The 14,681-nt window shown below is 43.7% G+C and overlaps 1 protein-coding gene across 14 annotated transcripts in view; it reads right to left on the bottom strand.

Annotated features, from left to right (window-relative positions):
* Positions 1-14,681, bottom strand: part of ENAH (ENAH actin regulator) — a 131,392-nt gene that overhangs the window by 37,302 nt on the left and 79,409 nt on the right. For 10 of the 14 annotated variants that reach the window (XM_032319077.1, XM_032319076.1, XM_032319075.1 and 7 more), the window contains exon 4: positions 1,592-1,648. The exons of the other annotated variants lie outside the window; for them this stretch is intronic. In XM_032319077.1, coding sequence (XP_032174968.1) covers positions 1,592-1,648 — 57 coding nt within the window. The remainder of the gene's footprint in view (positions 1-1,591; positions 1,649-14,681) is intronic. 14 annotated transcript variants of the gene reach the window in all.

The raw sequence follows: 14,681 nt of genomic DNA, 5'->3' as shown, positions 1-14,681 counted from the left end.
ACAGACTGCTTAAAAACACAGGACTAAAAGACCAGGAGGTGTTATTATACACAGTACAATCAAGTGTAAACTTAGCAATGTGGTACACAGTTAAATCAATTAAAGGTAATAATGGGGGAAAATCTGCTTTTTTTTAACACATTATTTTACAACTTAAAAATTCACCTTTATTAAGGGCAAATCAATCCTCTCTGCAATTGGGTAAATTGTATCTATTACTCTGCATATGGAACTCAACATAGTAAGTAGCAAAGTACAGAACATCAGAATGAACTAAAAAAAAGTCCTAATAACACCAATATGAATAATAACTCATGGCTAGTTCAAAAGGTGGCCTAGAAGAACCCCCAGGAGGAGGCCGAGAGAAGCATCGCTTAGAGTCACTGATTAAACCCTGGGAACCAGGGAGTTAGGAAGACCAGGAGCACAGGCTCACTGATGGGACCGTGTCGCCCGGAGCAAGCCGAAAATGGAACTTTAGGTGATTAAGAAATACACCAGAGTTTTTATTTTTGGAAATTTTATAACACATGCTTCTTTGCCTCAACCAGCAGTACATAAATTTTTAAATTCTAAAGAATTAGGTAAAGAAACAATATGAGAAATACTGAAGAATCACATCAAAAACTTGAGTCACGTGGATAAAGTACACATACACGGCTGAACTGTTTATATAAAATTTTAGCAATATTAATACTTTATAATTATATGTCTCATAGAACAACTGGGCCAGTCAAGGTATACAGGAGTAAAAAAAGATCTATGTATTAGGAGTCAAAAAAAAAAAAAAAGAAAAAAAGAAAAAAAGTTCTAACACTTATAAGTCATTTTTTGAACTTGGTTTTCCAAACAGAAGGTTTTAGAATCAAATAAGGATAAAAACAATTCAGAGGAAGGTGTGCGTGTTTGTGTGTGTGTTCATGTGTGTGTGCACACGCATACAGCTCTATCCTTGTGTAAGGGCAGGAGCACGCACCTAACTATGACTCGGGGCCGCTAAGGGACGTCTCCGGCTCATGCATGCAAACACCACATAGGTGTACGCCCGTGTGCACAGGAGTGCAAGAGCACTCTATGAGCCCAAGCTCACGCCTCACCTACTTAGCAGGAAGAAGGCGGTCACTGAGGAGCTGGAAGCAGCAGTGGCTTCCACCCGCCTCGAGACACATGTGCCTACAGCTTCACTCGGGTGGAGCAAACGCTCCCTTTGGATAAGACACATTCACAGTCCTCGACACATACTGAGGTGCATGGATTCTGTCCCTTCAGTTATAAATTAAAAGACTGCCTCAAACAAAATAGTTGAAAACAAAAATGAACAAACAAAAACCCCTCTTGCTCCCGTGGCAAGAACTGCGGAAGAACTCACTGGAAGACCCTCACCCTGACTACGTCCTAAGAAGCCAACTCAAAAGCTGCCCGAATCACTACGTGAACCACGACAGAGAGAGAGCACGACATAAAACGGGAGCTTGCTGGATACCCCGAATACCACAAGCCAGACTATGGCCTACGGAAACAAAAGTTATGGAAATGTGCAAGTAGTATGTACCACAGCTTGAAAAAGGAATGTAAACATAATGTTGCTTACCACAGAAAATACATCGCAAATTAGTGCTGTCCTGGGTAGCAGCAACCTTGCTCTGGGCTGCAACAGACACCTGGTGTTAGAAGCTTCAAAGGACAACGGGGCCGTCTGAAGAACTTCACACAAACTAAAAGGTGCTTTCAATGGTTCAAAATGTTTTTATACATACGTCCTATCTAGATCCTCATTCTGGAAGCTCTGTAATTTAATAAAAACGTATCTTCTTTAATATAAACTTTAAAAAAGAATTTTTATGTGTAATCTTATTTGTGGAAAAACCCTGTAAGAAGCCCCAGACCAAATGACGCACTTCTACCTTCTTTCTGGAGTTAGACAATCAGAGAGTGCAATCAATCCACATTTCAAAACCGTATTTTGAAAAGTAAATGGAACTGAGATACAGGAGGTCAGCTTCCATAGCTGACTTAATTTCACAGTATCTACCCTCTTGAGCATTTAGAAGACTTTGCAGCTGAAAAAAATTCAGGGGAGACACTTAAAATTAACTTAACCTAAGAGAATTCATTTCTACTAGTTGGACAAAAGTTGTTTTAAATAGCCTGTAGCAATTAAAGTGTTTTATAGTCATTGATGTAAATAAGAGTATCTTCATTGCACTCTGAAAAAACATCAAAACTATTCACTGTTTCACCAAGCCATATTTAATGATTCCTTTTTTCCGCCCAATATGTTTATATACTTGACAAAATATCTTACTAAATACACGTGGCCACTTCAAATAGCCATTTATTATTTAGGCTACCTACATTAAAATTTACCCTAAGTATTAATGAAGTAAATTCTCTTTAACAGAAAAAAACTCAGTGAGAAGATGGTGCTAATTTATGAAAAGGAGAAGGGCTTATATAAAATCAAGGTGACACTCAAAATTGGGATGGGAAAAACAAAATTAAAAATTTTTCTTACTATTACATTAGTGACATTTATAACTTTGTATCAATAATTTCCTATAAAATTCCAAAGAAATTTTTTTCAGTGTAGGAAAGATTTTCTTTTTTCCTCAGTATTAGCCAAAAAACAATGAACAGATTAAAATATACTGACTCAAGAAAGACTGCATAAAGGCAAACAAGACAGACAGTATTTTAGATTCCCCAAACTGTGTTCTTTAAATAATACAATTTATGCTAACTAAAAAAGTTTACATAGAATCAGAACCAAACCAATTTAAAGACCATACATCTGAAAATGGCAATAAATCTTAAATAATCAGAATTTTAAAAATCATTTATAGATTTAATATCATCCAATTAAGTTTAAACCTTGCTTTAAAAATATTACATACAGCAGATATTTTCAAACACAAAATAAATAGGATCAAGAAATGTCACCTTTGCTAAGTAAGTACTTTCAACAACCCTATTATTATTATTATTATTATTATTATTATTATTATTAAAGCCGCATGCACAACATTCACTGTAATGACAGGAGAGAGACCACAGGCATGCATGTAACATGTCTACCAAGTCAATCACATCATTTCAAAGGAGACAAACAATTTAGGAAATTTTCTATAGTTATATTTTAAGTTTAAACTTTAAAAGAATCTGTCTTACCAATGTCTGCAAATGACTACTCCTGTAAAGCCTTCATCAATAAATATGCCTGATCTTCAGGTTTTACCCTTCTGTTCCTTTAATTCATGTTTAAAGGGAAAAAGAGTAAGGAAAATATAAAAACTTACAAGAAAGCCCTGAGACAGGATCTCGCCTCGGACAGCAAAGCGCCTGCCAGACTGCGCTGCCAATCAAACTGGCTCAGCCATCTGACCGCTGTCGGAATGCGAGGAGCCCATGCAGACCTCACGAGACCCCCAACTCGCCACCAGAAACTCCCACTCTTGTCTCCGTTTACGCCTGCTAAGCACCACTCCCGCACTCGGTATCTTAAGGCATCTGTCTATGGACTTCCACTGCTCGCCACCGCATCAAATACTGCTCTCCGTCCTACCGCGGGGGCACTTCCTGCCAGATGCTGATGCCACTCTCTCCAGGCTCAGCTGGGGGGTGGGGGAGGGTGGGCAGTGCAAGAAGTGGCAGTCACGGCCCCGACCAGGCGGACGCAGGAATGGGATGCCTGCGGCAGGCTAATGGTCAGCGCCAGTGCCGGTGCTCCGCACAACCGCAAAGACCCCGTCTCTCCAAGTCACACAGGACTCATCAGGCTCGGCGCTCAGACGAGCACGGGCCCTGAAGGAAAGTATGCACCGAGGAGGTTATGATGCGCCAAACCCACAAGATGTAGCATCTGTCCTGGACTTCCAGAGAAGCGAAATGAGCTCATCTATCAGCCGCTCTCCCCGAGACAGTCCTGTCAGGGGGTGCCCACCACTCCCCTCTGGGGTTTGGTCTGAACGGCAAGAAGGAAGCAGCCTGGGTGAAGTGGCAGCGGCAACCGCGCCGGGCTGTTTGCATCTTATCAGTACGACATGCTCCCGCCAGAGAGAATCACAACGGCAGACTCTCAGCTACAGTCCCCAACGCAGCTGGTGATGGGGCTATTACCCCTCTCGGCCTTTTTTCTGAGTGGTCAATGAGATGATGCTTGCTTAAAGCTGGTTTTTATTTCACTTTGCTCTCTAGGAAGCAGCCTGGGTGAAGTGGCAGCGGCAACCGCGCCGGGCTGTTTGCATCTTATCAGTACGACATGCTCCCGCCAGAGAGAATCACAACGGCAGACTCTCAGCTACAGTCCCCAACGCAGCTGGTGATGGGGCTATTACCCCTCTCGGCCTTTTTTCTGAGTGGTCAATGAGATGATGCTTGCTTAAAGCTGGTTTTTATTTCACTTTGCTCTGTTGAGGGGGCACGTCCACCACCAGCTTCCAAATGAGCAGCATTCGTGCTCTGACCATCAGTAAAGCCCCCAGGTGTGACCCTCGTGACCGCGCCGTTCTACAACTTATGTTTTAAAAGGGAACAAAAGCAAATGTGTGTGTGTGTGTGTGTGTGTGTGTGTGCGCTAAGGTGTCAAGAACAAAACAGAGGAAGACACTGCAGTGGTGTGGCTGCCTGCAATGAAAAACAAAACCAAAACCAAACAAAATCGGGCAGCGTGGGCATGCCAGTGGTGCAGCCACTGCTGCGAAACAGGATGGAGGTTCCTCAAAACTTAAAAAAACAGAGCTACCCCACCATCCAGCAATTCTGCTTCAGGGCATATATCTGAAGGAAATGAAAACAAGACACCCAAGAAACACCCACACCCCTATGTCTGCTGCAGCCTCAGTCGCAACAGTCAGGACGCTGCAAAAACCTACTATCCATCCGCAGATGAACGGATCAAGAGGATGCAGTGTGTGAGATATTCTATTCTGGAACCTTACGGAATACACACAAGGGTGTATCACTCAGCAGTAAGAAAGAAGGAAATCCTGTCACTTGCGTGAACATGGATGGACCCTGCAGGCATCACGCTAAGCGGAATGAGCCAGAGAAAGACAAAGACTGCATGGCATCACTCATGTGTGGACTTGAACAAACAAACAAACTTACAGAAACAGCAGAAAAGTGGCTGCCAGGGCCTGTGGGGAAAAGGGAGGTAAACAGAGGTTGGTAAAAAGGTACAAACTTTGAGACATAAGATGCATAAAGACCAAAGCTCGAATACACACATGGTGACTGTGGTTGACAGCACTGTACGGTGTAACTGAAATGTGCAGACGCACCCACAACACACACACACACACACACACACACACACACACACACAGGTGAAGATGATAGATGTGTTAATTAACTGGATGGGAGGGATCCTTCCACAGTATATGCTGTATCGGGTCATCATGACATGTGCTTTAAATATCTTACAATTTTGTTCGTCAATTATACATCCGTAAAGCTGAAAAAAAGGTACATACATATATATATGTGAGTCTCATTCTGCAGGACCCCGTGTCAGCAGACACAAGAATCACAACAAAGACCAAACTGTGTTCAGAGTAATGGTGTTAAAAAGGGCATTTTAACACATTTTCAAAAAATGTTCATATTTTCTTTTAAAATACATGCAGGTTTTTTTTAAGATTTATTTATTTATTTGACAGACAGAGATTACAAGTAGGCAGAGAAGCAGGCAGAGAGAGAGAAGAGGAAGCAGGCTCCCTGCCGAGCAGAGAGCCCAACGTGGGGCTCGATCCCAGGATCCTGGGATCATGACCTGAGCCGAAGGCAGAGGCTTTAACCCCCTGAGCAACCCAGGCGCCCCCATGCAGTTTTTAATAAAAGAAAATCTTTATATATCTCAGGAGTGTCATGGATCTCTAGCAACATATGAAAAAATGCCAACATACAAACTTCTCTCTTGTGTCGTCATGCCAAGTCTCAGGGAAACTGTACAGGTGATGGGGTTCCCCTGCCCCTTTGATTCTTGAATCCTTCCCCAACTTATGGCCTCAAGAAACATTGTATTCCTTTCTCAGCAAGTGCAAGATGGCTGCTGACAGCAGACAGACTGCGGAGAATTCCTTACAGGCTTGAACTGCGATAGTCCTGACGTGTCCCCAGCCCACACCTGTTCTAACATCATTTATCTTCGGCTGTGGAATCAACGACTCTGCCCCCAGCTAAAGAAATCGTCAGAGTCAACCAGAATGTACCAGCTGCCACACCCCGACCGACACTCATGAAGGGGAGACTGACCCACGTGCCATGCTTACTTCCCTGCAGGGCCCCTCGGCCACCACAGGAACCAGGATGCACATGCACAGTCTGGCAGCAGCTACTTTAACGAGCAGGATCTGCTTATTGCCAGAGCCCGTGCTCTATTCAGTGACACAAACCAGAAATCCAGGGCCCTGCTCACCCCTTCCTTTTCATTACGACTAGTGAACCTACTGCCAAGCCCTTCCTGTCCCCTCGAAATCCCTCTCTCCGAACAGCCTCCACTGCTCTGTGACCTCTTGTCCAGACAGTGGTTTGCAGAGGGATGCACTTACCCCAGAATGCTGACCACACACAGGCATGGGAAAGAAAACACCAGCACTTCTATTTCTGTTCATTTTTGTCTCATGCCTTTTTTTCCTTAGGTTTCATAATACATGCAGAATGTCAACACCCAAGTACATACACTTAACACCAGACACACACACAAGCAGGGATCAGCTCCAACACTCGCGGACCGCTAGCCCTGACTGTGGCGGCAGCATCGCCTCACAAAGCTGCCCGTTCTGATCTCGGTACGACCCCCTTCCCCTCAGCAGCCAGTGAACCAGATGAACTCGCCTCCCTCCATAAAACGTCTTCAATTGCTTCGCACTGGTCTTCAGCTAAACCTCAAACTCCAGGGCCCTCTCTCTGTGATGTGACCACTGCCTCTGTCATCCAGTTCATGCTGTCTCCCCAGGCTTCAGGCATGCCAGTCTTCCCACCTTCCCGATAGGCTCGCCCACAGCGCCTCCCTCTGCCCGCCTCCCTCTGCCTGCCCCCCTCCCCGACCCCCTTCCCCGACTCCCTTCCCCTGCCCGTGCCCGTGCCTGTGCCCATGCCCTCCTGCCCACAGTTGTCTTTCCCTGGGTGGCAGGAAGATTTCCTTCCGCAGTAACTAGAACTTGCTGATAGTCTACACTCAATGTGAGTTCCCATCAGGCCCCTACAATGAGGACAATCATTACCCCCCTTCACTAGGAGTTTTTTTTCCCTACTTCAAGTTTTAGCAACCATATTCTCCTGTTAGCCACTTCAAAAAATCTGAAAGGATATAATAAGCATAAATTAGGTAATTATCAAATTATCTAAGAAACTTGAAGAATCTGTCTGAGGACTTAGGAGAGAGGTTTGAGTACAATATTATAATTAGGCAAAGTGGTCCAAACTTCTACTTGGGCAAGAGACAGACCCAACAGGCCCACAACAGCCCACAACACTGGAGACCAACTGGGGGAGAACAACCAAGGCACCCAGTTCAGCGCGGAAGGCTGACTGAGGCACCAGCAGGAACACAAGGACACCTCAGATCATTTCTCAGAAAACTCATACCACTTCACTCCCTTATCCACATGGAAGGAGCAGAAACAGTGTAACCAAGAGAAGTGTTTGCACTCTCACCATACAACAGAGGCTTTCAAAGACCCTGTCTCTTCATTTGTACTTCTACAAAACAAAAAGAATTAAGAGAATCAAAAAAGGTATCAACTTTCAAGTGAATGCTCCTGGATGTGGGAAAAAATGAAGGCAGGGCAGCCGTGGGCAGGGGAAACCAAGCCTGGGGACATAAGATGATATGGTCAGAGATTTTGCGAACCCGGTCAAGTGCTTCCTCTGTTTGCATTCAGCTTGGCACACACTTCTTCTGCAATTCACCATGGTTTAAGAGGTTGAGTTTTTTTTTTTTTTTTAAACTAAAGAATCTGCAGAAAGCTTTCTGCTTTGCTTTTAAGCTCTTTATTTTTAAAAAAATGCTAAGATTCAGTCATTGCATTCACCATACATCACGGCCCAACAACTTTAAAATAAGAAAGCCAACTACCGAAATGTGAGAGTCTCACTGGCAAATGTGTGACAGCACACCTAGACATGTGACATACGCTTTTTATTATGCTGAAATTCTCACACTGCCATGCGTGACCCACGCTACAAGACAGCTGGAACCATGAACACATCACGCTGAACAAAAACTGGTCACAAAAGAGCACGTATCAACTGGTTCGACGTACAGGGAACGTCCAGAATAAGCGAGTCTCCAGAGAGCAACTCCGTGGTCGCCAGGAACAGGGAGGGGTGGTGGCGGCGGCTCCAAGCTGGGGGGCTGCTTTCCTGTGTGACTGAACTGTCTAAGGCTGCCGGAGGGGACAGCTGCTCAACCCGGTGAAAGCACCGACCACTGGGCCGTACACCTCACACAGGGAAACGCTGTGCAAAAGCTCCAGAAAGCTGTAAAGGAAAAATACAGTGCCATGGTGGCTTTGTGTTCTTTATCTCAAAATTGTTTTTAACACAAACTTGAAAAGTATTTTGACCCCTATCACCTTTCCCTTATGGAAAATATATACGGTGATTATGTCCGGGTGGTAGGATTTTAGGTTTTTTTTCTTTTTTCTTTATGTTTTTCTGCACTGCTTAAATTCTTAAAATAAGCACACAACTTTTTAATCATAAAAAACAAAACAAAACAAAAACAAACCACTTATCTTCCCCTGAAAAACAAAATTTGTGGAAATCAGAGTTCCATTAGCAAGAGCTCTGGCCAGCTGAGGGCCCTCCTGACTCTGGCCTTAGATCAAAGAAAAGGACACAAATGATGAAGGAAGGGACCCGAACAATGACACCAGGGTGACCCCAAGGGTATGGATGGGCTACAAGGCTAGGATGCCATTTCCAAACTCAAGAGCTGGTGTGCGAAGGTCCGTGGCAGCGCCCCTGCCAGCAGGAATCAACAATGAAGGGGTTTCTTAGGTGGTGCCTCTGAATACCCATGCGCTCGTCGGGACGGTTCATCCCAGTGACACCAGGACAGCGGGCTCCCTGTCCATGGGGCCCAGTGCCTGGCTCTCATCTCTGCACAGGAAATCCAGCTACCCCAGCATGGAGACCAGGAAGCAACTTCTACCAACTTCTACATCAGGCAATTAATACTTGGAACGAAGGTACACAAGATTTACTTTTTGAAACTCAAAAAAAGGTAAAGTCTTATTAAAAGGATAGTTTGGTTAAATACATAAAACACAAAATAAGCTGGGTTTGTTCACGTGGTGCAGGGTTTGCTGCTGGGGCTGCTGGAGGGGGTGAGGGGGTGGGAGGACAGAGGCAGAGGGAGAAGCAGGCTTCAGGTCGAGCAGTGAGCCCGATGTGGGACTCAATCTCAGGACCTAGAGATCATGACCTGAGCTGAAGGCAGAGCCTCAAATGACTGAGCCACCCAAGCACCCCATTACTCTCTAAATAAACTGTCTCACGAATAAATAGCGGTTAGCAGGCCATAAACTCGGCTGCCTATTCAAACGTGATGGTTTGTGATGGTAATGAAGCACTGGTTTATTTACTCAGATAACACTAAAAACGGGGATCGTTTATGTTATAAAACTTATAAAAATTAAGGAAACTTTAAATTTTGAGTGTCACAGGTTCCCACTCTTAATAAAGTGTTAATAAAGTACTTTTTCAGGAAAACTACACTAAATACTTACCTTTTAAATTTTATATATACATATATATATATATATATATATTTTTTTTTAAAGATTCTATTCATTTATTTGACAGAGATCACAAGTAGGCAGAGAAGCATGCAGAGAGAATGGAGGAAGCAGGCTCCCTGCTGAGCAGAGAGTCCAATGCAGGGCTCGATCCCAGAACTCCGGGATCATGACCTCAGCCGAGGGCAGAGGCTTTAACCCACTGAGCCACCCAGGCGCCCCTTAAATTGTATTTTTAATATTTATTTTAATCTTTAGGTTTCTATTATTCTACATTCTTCATTAGACATTTTTCATGTTAAATCTGAATCTTTTAACTACTCATCCTCTAAAAGTAAGATGTAAAAGCAGCAAAGTAAGATGTAAAAGCAGCAGCAATTCATTGTTGTTTACAAACAAAATGGGGGTTCGGGGGTCTTCAGTACCAGCAAGAGCCTGGAAGGAAACACCATGAAACGCCAGGACAGCCTGCGGGAGCCCAAGGTCCCTGCGATGTGCTGTGTGACTGTGGAGTTAGGCCTTGTACTGTCTCCTCAGAGTTAGCGGTCTGCCTCGCTGGACTTGAAGATGCTCAGAGGTAACATCTGTGCCACGTTCACATCCTAATGCAAGCAACCAGCTTGGCACGGTGTAACTGATATATTTGTTTAGCTCAAGTGATTTTTCACAGAATCCACTCAAATTAAAGAGCTTGTAGAAGGTATACTGTGTGCTAGCGGTCATCTAAGTACCTTTACTTCAATCCATCTAAATGATGCAAATGGGTAAGATGAATATGAGAACAAATCAATCTGTACATAATTTTATTAAAAAGGAGAGATACATGAGACCAAAAATATTTAAACAAAAGTCAGGGAAATAAAACTGGTCTTAAATTTAAAAACAAAAAAAACAAAACAAAACAAAACAAAACCCTTGGTGTGGATGTATCTGAAGTTTTTAAAGGACTGTAACGTTGGGATCCCATGAGCCTCCAGGAAAGAGGGAATTCTTTAAAAACAAGGAAGCAGCCTTGTCCACAGCCACTACCCAACACGAAGAAATTCAGGTGAGGGCAAGTTCTTTGCTCAATCCTTAGGACCAAGAGCCATCAGAAGGCAGGGCACAGGAGCAACCCTTCAAGGGAGGCAGGACCACAGAAACCAGAGCTGTCCTGAGAAAGGCAGTCTGGCCATGCATCCTCTTACCATGTACCCTCCTAACAAGCTTACCCGGAGCTTGCATGTAAGCAAACCCACACTCCACACACCGGCTGCCACTGCTCTTCATAGGAAGGTGAAGTGCACAAGAAACACCGGTGGGACGTCTAGATAACACTCACTCAAAATCATACTGTACTGAGTAGAGGGGAAGTTTTGGCAGAAAAATAAAAGCTGCACTAACAGACAAGGTGGGATCACCACAGTCCTGAACAGCCCCACTTCGGGGGGATACGATACTTGAAAACAGAACCACACTCTGCAAACGGAAGCAGATGTGTTTCTTTACAAATGAGGAGATGTCATTCAAGCCGAATTCCCCAAAGAACAGCATGGATCCCGCTGGAGTGGAAAAATAGTTATGGTTTCCTGCGAACAGAATTCTAGACGTGCTGACATCCACTCATGGAAATAATGCTATCAGGTACTATTACTGCATTAAATACACTTGAGAGCTGTTTATAGATCACATCTTAGTCCAAATTAGCAGGCAGTAGGTCAGCAGAGATGCTTTGAGTAACTTCATCTGTTTGTGCCAAGAGAATCTGGTAGTAAAGACTAGCATTGTCACTAACTTCGGTTCTACCAAATTTATTTATTCAATCCAGAAATTAAAAGTTTAAAGTGTTCTGAGAAAACACAAAGTTCCTCAGTGGTGAAAGCAGCAGCAGAAAAAGACGCGGCCCAGGATGCAGGGGGCTGTTTGCTGAATGTACAGTCCAGAGGGGCCAGAGCCCAAGGACCAAGAGCCACATGAAGGAGCTGCTTTGTTCTAAGAACAATGGAAAGCAAGCAGAACGCTATCTGGTGCCCACGATAGCAGGACTGTGACAATCTACAGTGCTCCACATCAATGCAAGGTCTCCCCCTCCAGTAGTACTTGTAAAGAGACCAGAGACCTACTTCCTGGTAATTAATGTCACTCATTCAGTTGACATCCTCAAATTGGGATGTACGCTCCTAAGGCTTAAATATATGAAGACTAGGGACTCTAAATCTGAGTAAGAAAAGGTAATTCTTATGTTTAGCACAGCATTATCACAGTAAAGACCATGCATTTCTTCCTACGTGAACAACACTGTCATAACCAAATACTCCCGAAAGTTTCAGAAAACAGAAGCCGTTTGTTTTCTGGTGTGAATTTTCTCAGAAACTGCAAAAGCCCACAGAAACAGCAGATCTACGTTATGAGAACTATTTTCAGTGTCTTTCCATGAGCAGCTCGCTGTGTTCATTCTACCTCACAATCACCACTCTGTCCCTCTGGTGGGACACACGCTACCAGGCAGACCTTTCTGACTTCTGTCTTCTCTACCCAATTCACAGCCTCTTAAGGTCCACAATTTTGAATTGCTCATTTTTGTTTTTCTCGTAACACGTAACACAGAACCTTATTAAGAGTGTAAATAATTCAGTTCCCTGTAGCTTTTCTTCTTTAGAGCATGAGACCCACCTACCTCTTAGGTATTTTCTATGAGTTAACAAAACAATTTTCTTTATACAATACCGACTTCAAAGATACTACTATTTAATACCATCTCCAAAAGAGACTGATTAGAATTTTTCTGTCTTGCTATTAAAACACAGAAACAGAAATGCCCAATGTTCACTCAGAGACAGCAATGTAATGTAAGCAAGCTCTTTGCTGAATGCAAACACAGACAAACCACAATACACCATCTCACCTACAGACCAATATAGGGCAGTCCAAAATCCAGCTCTAAGAACGGCGGGGCAGCTCTGCTGCCCCTGTGTTGTGACTGGTGTCAGCAGAGAAGTAGGTCCTGCAAGTCAGTTCTCACCATCAATGAAGAGCAAGGCGGAATCTGTTCTATCAGAGCTGCTCCCTACTCCCTACATCCTTATTTAAAGATGGAAAAATCTAACAAAACAGGTAGCAGAATTTCTGACATCCAGCAAATACTTCTCCAATTTATGGGCAATAAACAGGACTAAATTTCAGGAATACAAGTAAAGGGACTATATAATTACCACTCTGCTGAGGTAAAGTGTGCAAATAATCGAGGATGACATCCCAGATCACGGCAGCGCCACTCATTAAATTTTAAACTGTCTGTAAAGTAAGCTGAGAAACATCATCCCCAGCCAGACCTGAGTCAGACCTGACAAGAGGTCCCGCCACCAGAGAAGCAGAGAAACAAAAATGACAGGCAGAGAGAAGAGCGTGTCTGACAACAAACTTCAGGCCACGGGCACCTTCCATAAGACTATGACATGCAGATTCAACAGAAAATCTTGTCTCTTGTAGTCATTCGGTCACATCCTTCTGCAGCGGGACCAGCTCCAAGTCCGCACGGTAAGACTAACGCCGCCACGCCCATGAACAATGCAGTGTCAGACCTGAGTCACAGCCACACTTAAGTGCTTTCCCCAAACAGCTAGCCATCTGGAACATCAAAGTCTAGAAGCAAATATTTTCAAGTACATTTATTACAAATCATTATCTCCGGATTATAGAAACATGTAATTCAACTATTAGAACATCACAGTGGAAATCACAAGAGAAGTCACAAACGTACCAATGAGAAACCAGAACCTGAACTTCTAAGAGGCAGAGCTCACACAGCCACAGGGGTTATTAGTGTTGGAGAGAAGATGGTTCCAAATCTATTGCTGGACAATTTTTAAACCTGCAGCAGGAAAGACCCCCATTCTCCCTGCTGCTGACAGGTGGTGACAATCCGGACAGGAGTGAGGTCTGCACTCTGCCCACCACCGGACAGGCCCAGCCTGGGAGTCATCCTGATGGGGAGGACAGAAGACACAGAATAGAGTGAAGAATAATGACAGAAGAAAGGCTCCTCTGTTGTAAGCAAAGCTAGGCTTATCTTAAAGACACAGAGTCTTAAAGAGATAGAAAATATGGAACCTCAATTGTCAACCACTAAGAAGACAAGAGCTCTTTGCTAGGCTGCCTGGAGAGGATAAAAGCCATTGGAAATTCTCTCCTCAGTCAACAGTGCTCCTGATGATTAAGGAGGGCAGTCATCCTCAAAGGTTCTGGTCCCGGCCCCCTCATACTCTTAAACATTATTAAAGACCCTGAACAGCTCTTGTGAAGGGGAGTCATAGCTACTGTTATTTGCTGTATTAAATAAACAATATTCTTCCAGTTTTAATCTCCAGTAATTCATTTTAAAAATAGTAATTCTTTTCCAAAACAAAATTATTTCCCAAATAAAAAATATTACTATCAGGATGACATGGCTTTATATTTTTACAAATCTCTTTAATGTTTGGTTTAGTGAATACACCTGGATTATTTTATTTGCTTTTGCATTCGGTATGTTACAGCACCTTGCTTTGGCTGAAATAGAAGAAGGAAAAAGGAGAGCCTTACAGACTCCCTGGAAGGGTCTAGAAGAGGGTCCTCAAGGATCCCTGGAGCACACTTCTTAAATCCTGAGTAAGGGCTTTCAACTCAAGATTTCTGATGCTGCAGGTGGCTTGGCCCAAAGAAAATGAGATATGGAGAGCAGTTAGATAGAGACCACAATCTAGGGATGGCATCGCTTCTTGGCCTTTTGGCCAAAGATCAAGTGCAGAATCCAGGGATGGCATCAACCCCTCTGATGACAAGGGGATGCTGAGGGCATCTACAAACCACTAGTGGAAGCTACAAGGTAAACCACTCATTCAAACTGTCCTGACCAAGAACTAGCAACAGAGTAATTCCAAGTATGACTCACCACAAATACTGGAGAATCAAGCTATCCTG

Source organism: Mustela erminea, chromosome 17, assembly GCF_009829155.1.
Source record: "Mustela erminea isolate mMusErm1 chromosome 17, mMusErm1.Pri, whole genome shotgun sequence".
NCBI classification, from domain to species: Eukaryota; Metazoa; Chordata; class Mammalia; order Carnivora; family Mustelidae; genus Mustela; species Mustela erminea.
Note: the sequence above shows the minus strand (reverse complement) of the source record. Positions and strands in the feature narration are given on the sequence as shown.